The 6461-nt window shown below is 44.6% G+C and overlaps 1 protein-coding gene across 1 annotated transcript; it reads right to left on the bottom strand.

Moving 5' to 3' along the window:
• Window positions 1–1001: 1001 nt before the first annotated feature.
• On the bottom strand, window positions 1002–2720 carry LOC308309003 (polypeptide N-acetylgalactosaminyltransferase 6-like; the record flags this gene model as incomplete). The annotated part of the gene is made up of 1 exon (XM_080754458.1): window positions 1002–2720. One exon carries the CDS (start codon window positions 2718–2720, stop codon window positions 1002–1004), a length of 1719 nt encoding a protein of 572 aa, XP_080610584.1.
• Between the last annotated feature and the right edge of the window lie 3741 nt (window positions 2721–6461).

The following is a 6461-nucleotide window of genomic DNA, read 5'->3' as shown; positions in this document are numbered from 1 at the left end:
GGGGGTGCACATTTTGTGTGCACCCCCACACAAATATGCAGCCACTAAATGCCAGGCATTAATATTTTCTATGTATGGTCCTGAACTCATTTATTTCTGAGTGCGAGGTTCACACAGTGCAAACCTGTAAGACAAAGCATCCAGCACAGTAAATGTTAAATGAGATAACATTTCAGTAAAAAAAGAAAAAAAAAACATTTTCTGTAAAAAAGAAAAAAGAGAAATTAATACATCCACAGAGTATTTAAAAAGGTATCGCCCCGCAACTGATTTTACAGTGTATATTGGGGTTCCAGAGATATACTATATATATATATATATATATATATATATATATATATATATATATATATCAAATGGGGGTTGTGGCCTGATGCTCATAAAACAGTGTGAGTCTTTGAAATGAAAAAGGTTGAGATCCACAGTTTTAAAGAACCCCGCATTGCTCTTTGTTACATCACTGGTTTGTGGTTCTCAATGTCGAGTCCAGGGACCGCCAGCTGTTCAAATGGACAATTACGGGTCTATAAATCCAAGAGTGTACAGGGGTTATCTCTAAATGGGAACCAATTAACACTCGCACTGTAAAATCTAGTGTTGATTTAACATGTACAGAGGTACACCCTCAGAGTTACAAACCAGTAAGGGTCCATTTGTACCCTTGTAGTCCCCGGACCCGGCCTTGAAGAACACCATTGGACCTTAAGGTCATTGTCCAACACATCTTAGCAGATAGTATGTTGTAAAATGATAAGTGGGTGTATCCACACAAGCATAACGGACTGCATATTTTGGCAAGGATTCAGCCCAAATGACATTGTTACAGTGCCTTGCACTTCCTCATTTCTTGGCTCTGAAAGAGTCTAGTTAATAATCCCATCTGTGCCAAAATGTGGAGAATGCAAGTCCCATTGACTGCCTGACTAATGTTATACAGTAAAAGTGATCTGTGACTGAGGGGGACAATGAGCTGTTGGTCCATGGTTTGGCAGACTGGGCGGTCAGCTGAAGGACCAGTGCTGGTTCGGGTCAGCAACATTACAGTTGTCCATCTGAATCTGGCCTCCTTTCAGCTGTAAACATCTTCCACTGCTGGGGTTCTTCAGAAGCTGCTCCTCTGTAAAGACCCACTCCTGTTGTGGTGCCACACTGGTACCCATTCCCTTCTGCTGGCAGAGCTCGATCTTCACCTGCTCCGGCTGGGGTGTCGCATGGACACACAACTGCTTCCCAATGTTGTGACGTAGCTCCTTGTGAGACGTGTATTCAAAGTACTGATTTCCTCCCATGTTGTGACACGGGTACATGATCAATGGTTTGCCTCCCTCATTCTTCTCGCCCACATCCAAGCAGGTTTGGGATCCTGAGTTCTTAATTGCTCCAAATTTAACAGAAAGATCTGGAACAAAGGCTTCTGGGTAAACTGTGTTGAGGTACCAGGCGAAGTTATTGCACTGCAATCTCTCTCTCAGTTGTACACGTTCAGAGATGTCGCCAAACTCTTTCTCTCTGGCCATCTTGGCAGCATTATTGTTACGACGGTAGAAGATATTCTTATAGTCATCCATCCAGACCTCGGCCAGACGCACCTGGTTGCGAGTGACCTCTGTGCCCTTGGGGAAAGTGTGGGGGCTCTTGGAGCGGAAGACATGGCCCACCACGGAACAAGGAATGATCTCTAGTTGACCCCCACACTGCCACACCCTGAATGACATCTCCACATTCTCACCACCCCAGATCTCCATCTGGTCGTCATAGGTTCCAATTTGCTCAAAATACTTCTTGGAGATGGCGAAGAGTCCACCGGCGAAAGTAGGTGTTTTGATAGGGTAGGTCTTATCCTTGGGTTTCTTGTCATCAGGGATCAACTCCCAGCCAAAGGACAGACTCCAGTCAAAGTTGCCACGGAAGACATCGCCAGAGACCTCAGGCTTTTTGAATTGGAATGTGTCTTGGTCTATAGTGGAGATATGTGGACTGACCACTGCAGTGGGCTCTTCCACAATACGAGCCAGCAGGGGCTCCAGCCAGCCATGGAAACACTCACAGTGTGAATCCAGGAAGGTGAGGACTTGACCCCTGGCCACACTGGCCCCCAGCAGCCTGGCTGTGATGAGACCTTTCCTCTCTGGCTGTCTCACCACACGGACGATCTTAAGCTGGCGCACAAACTCCTCCAAAGGCCTCTTGAGGTGCTCGGCGTCGCTTGCATCATCCACCAGGATGATCTCTTTGAGCAAGGTAGCAGGGGATGTGTGCAGAACACTGAAGACCGTCCTGAGGAGGGTGGACCAGGCCTCGTTGTGAAAGACAATAATCACGCTGGTGGTGGGTAAAGGATAACAGAACTTTTGCGCCACACACTCCGGAGCCCGGGTGTCATCGCCAAGGCTGCGGCTCAGGGAGATGCTGTCGCTGGCGAACTGGTTGAAGCAGTGTCTGGTCATGCCTTGTTCTTTCGCCGTCATCTCCTCCGGGGTCACGTGTTCCTTGTGGAAAGCCTCGCCGCCGGCCCCAGGCCTCTGGGGGTCCTGCGGTGGCCTCTCCAGCGCGGGCTTCAGCTCGTCCTGGCTGTAGAACCCATGGGGGCAGCCTTTGATTTCGGTCTGCTCTCGGTCCGTAAGCCTCAGGAGAAAGACCACTGCAATTATGCACAGAGTCGATCCCAAGAGAAAAAGCCTCTTCAGGGAGGACATCCGCCAGCGCGGGTAGAAACGCATGGTTCTGGAAGGAGGTCACACTCCAATCTCAAGTCCTGATCCGTATTTGACAGACAGCTATGTTGATCTATGTTTGTGAAAGACAATAATTATTTAAACCCAATCGCAAAAATAACTTTCTAAATTTCCGTTTAGTTATCTGTTTCCAATTTATAATGCTTAATTTTATATATGCCTCCAATTTCATATTTGGGCAAGACTGACATCATACTTATGACACCATATTAATGATGTCATGATGACCATGTTTTTTAGTATCTGTACTTGAGTATTTGAATTTTTTAGACTCTTGGAGACTTTCCCTCCGCTATACTTCAAAGACATATAGTGTGGTTGCTATTAGGCAACACACTATTGTTCTTGGACCGAGAATATTTTGCCTGCATATTGAACCTGCTTTTTGTAAACATTTGCACAAATGTAACAGTGAAGCGTTGGTCATGCTTCACACACTGTGTTCATGCTTCACATGACATCATACTATATAATATAAATGGTAAAATCGAAATCATTTCCCTGTGGATTCCTCACGACGCGCTTCAGCACAACCACACTTGCAATTTCCCAGAATTGCACCTTTCTAGTTACAGTATACGTTGTAATTTTGTACTAAAACATTTCTCAAGAAGTATTAATTAGCCACTTAAGCCTTATTTCAAATTTAGTGAAAATAGCAGATCTACAAGCTTGTACCCCGAAGTCATCCTGGGCGAAGCTGTGAAGATTGTGGGCTCAGCCAGTAGTTGCTCTCTGATCTTGTACCTCGCTGGGATCTTCATCCTCAAAAACATATATTTAGTTGCTTAAAACATTTGATCTGCAGTCAGACAGTGATAATCCTTTTCAAACAAGAGCTCTTTCATGTTTCAGGTCAGGGTTTGGTGTAGGGGGAGGGGAAAAGAGCAGACTAAGTACAGAGTGAAAGGTCAAGTTTATTAAGTATTGACGGTTCAAGTGGGTAAATTATCAGAAAACACAAATTGACATGAATCCAAAATACACTGACGATTGTGTTGTCAAAAACTATATGGAATCTTTCAACTAAGGGGTCCTTGGCCTGAAAACGGTGAAGACCCCTGGTTTAAGGCATGTGAAACATTTTCTTATTTTTTTTTACAGTTATTATAACTGGCAGGCAGTTGTGGCCCACATGGTGGCTGTTGCAGTGGTATATGTCTATGCTCCACCAACACACCTGTCACAGATATATCTGGTTAGATGATAATAATTGTAATAATAAACATGTCAATACTGTATCCAAAGGACATGTACTTTATAAAACAATAATTATTTGTGAGACAGGGATGTGTTCTGTTCACTGTCAAAAATATTGACAACTTCTTAATCAAATACATTATTTTATTAAACAAACAAGCAAATACCCTATCAAAATCTACCCACTAAGTACTAAATAATGGAAATCAGTTGTAAATGCAGTGAAAGGAACACAACTATGAATGCAAAATATTGTGAGAGTAATGCACTCATAATCAATGAATGAAGATTTGTCTAATCACTTGATATGACGAGGAAATCAATGCATTAATTAAACAATTAGGCACACACTGTACTCTGCTAAAAGGGGAAGAGATGAAGAAGGTTAGAGTCGGGAAAAAAGTGGAAATAATTATAAAGATAAAGAATAATAAATTGGATATTTATTTAAAAGCAACTGGCGTCTGTCATCCATCCCCCAATCAATGCATTAATTACAAAATTAGACACACACTGTACACTAAAGGGGGAAAGAGATGAAGAAGGTTAGAGTCGAGAAAAAGTGGAAATAATTATAAAGATAACAAATAATAAATTGGATATTTACATATTCAATAGCAATTGGTGGCTGTCGACTGTCATCCACCCCCCACCCCCCTTCGTACCCGGTGATCTGTGAAAATATTGACTTCATGATGAAAGTGGTCCACTTCACCATCCCCAGCCCCACCCCCACCCCCATTCCCATAAAGACATGTTTTCTCTCAATAGAACGACGGGGATAATGGGGTTTTGGTGGGGGTTGGGGGGCAGTGGGAAACGTCATAATGCTCTCTGCTCTCTATATGTATGAATTAATTATAAGCCAGGAGGAGAGCAAAGGGAAGGGAGGGAAACGCCATGGATGCCTGGATGCCTGCGTCCCTGCGACGATAGGCAAATAAATAGTCAAATAAACAAAGAAATGCGTCACATCATAGTTGTTGTCGTAAGTGTATTTCACACCAATTCATTCTTCCCAGTTCCCACTGGCAAGCCATCCTAAATTTACCCATGGTCAACGTATGTCTTTTGTGACCCACATTGATGAGGACAGAACACTTACTCTACTCTGCCTATGGGTATGCAACCCGAACAGCACCAATCTGCGTGGGCACTTGCTCACATAGCGCCTTGCTCATCGGCACGCCTTGTTTTAAGTTTTGATTTAATGTGTTTTCACTGTTTGTAACCACTACTCTATAGTTAGTTGACCGAATTCCCAAGGGCACTATACTAGCCTCGGCCCCCTCCAGTTTTCGCTCTACACTAAAGCCGATCTACAAGGTCACAGCTACAAGCTCACAATGCATCGCAAGTCTCACAAGACAAAACACATGTAATGGTGTGAACTCATAGATCTGTTTGTTTCATCTGTACGGTTCAAGTAGGCTAGTTGTTTTGCTGAGTACATGATCCGCATTATGGAATTAATACTTCCACTGTTTTGCTATCGAAGTGCTATATCAAAATGACTCGAAATCGGATCTGGCTCCACTTAACACAGCAATAGACAATAGAGTAATTTGTCCTTGGTTGTCCTTTTCTCACGCGCCAAACTATTAACATATTTTAACAGTTATATCCACGAGTTTCCTACGCCCCATAGTGCATCGCGCAAACGTTTGCATCGATCTTCCGGCGCCGATTTACAAGCTCTCAACAGGTTGCATCTGCGACGCGACGTGAGCTTGTATGTCTGCTGTTAAACCCGGAAGTTTGGTCCGGATAGTCTCCAGTAAACTCCTGCGGAAACTTGTGGATAGACTACAGCCACTCTGCTGTATAGGGGCGGGGTTTGCCAACCACTCCCAAATCACGCATAACTGACAGATGGCGGTTAATCTGTGGTGAGAGGTGGAGTTAACCAGCTATTGTTCACACCCACATTGTCCATGTAGGTGAAACAGTTTTCCGGGGAAGGATGCATCACTTCCCCAACTCCAACCTTTCAAGGACGAAACTCTCCGCCTGTACCGCGGGATCCTGGTTGATGCGCTATGCCGGGGGGGTCGTGGGGGTCTTTGAGGACGAGTGATGGAAAGGGGTGATTTGATGTGAAGGGATGTGTGACTGGAGACAGGGTCAGAGGTGACATATCTGTTCGCCAGCCATGCTGGGAATGGATTACCGTGCTACAGTATAGGGGGGACGGTGTAGTGAGTCACCCAGGCTAGCATACTGTATCTGCTGTCTGTACCATAGAGCTGGATGTTCTTTCTTTCTTTCTTTCTTTCTTTCTTTCTCCTGATTGCGACCGTCAGGGAGCAGTTTACTATGAAAACCTCCACCGGCCGTCCGTCGGTCGGTCGGTCGGTCGGTCGGTCGGTCGGTCGGTCGGTCACACGTCACACGTCACACCTTTGCCCTGCTCATATCTCCGCATCAGTATATAGGGCTTGTTTGTTTATTGTATGACATCACGCCACATCATCAGCTGTGGACTCTGTGATGTCATCGTATCGCATCAGTATATAGGGCTTGTTT

The sequence above is a fragment of the Nannobrachium achirus genome (assembly GCF_963921795.1).
Source record: "Nannobrachium achirus genome assembly, chromosome: 23".
Lineage (NCBI taxonomy): Eukaryota > Metazoa > Chordata > Actinopteri > Myctophiformes > Myctophidae > Nannobrachium > Nannobrachium achirus.
The sequence above is the reverse complement of the archived record's forward strand: the minus strand, read 5'-3'. Positions and strand labels throughout refer to the sequence as shown.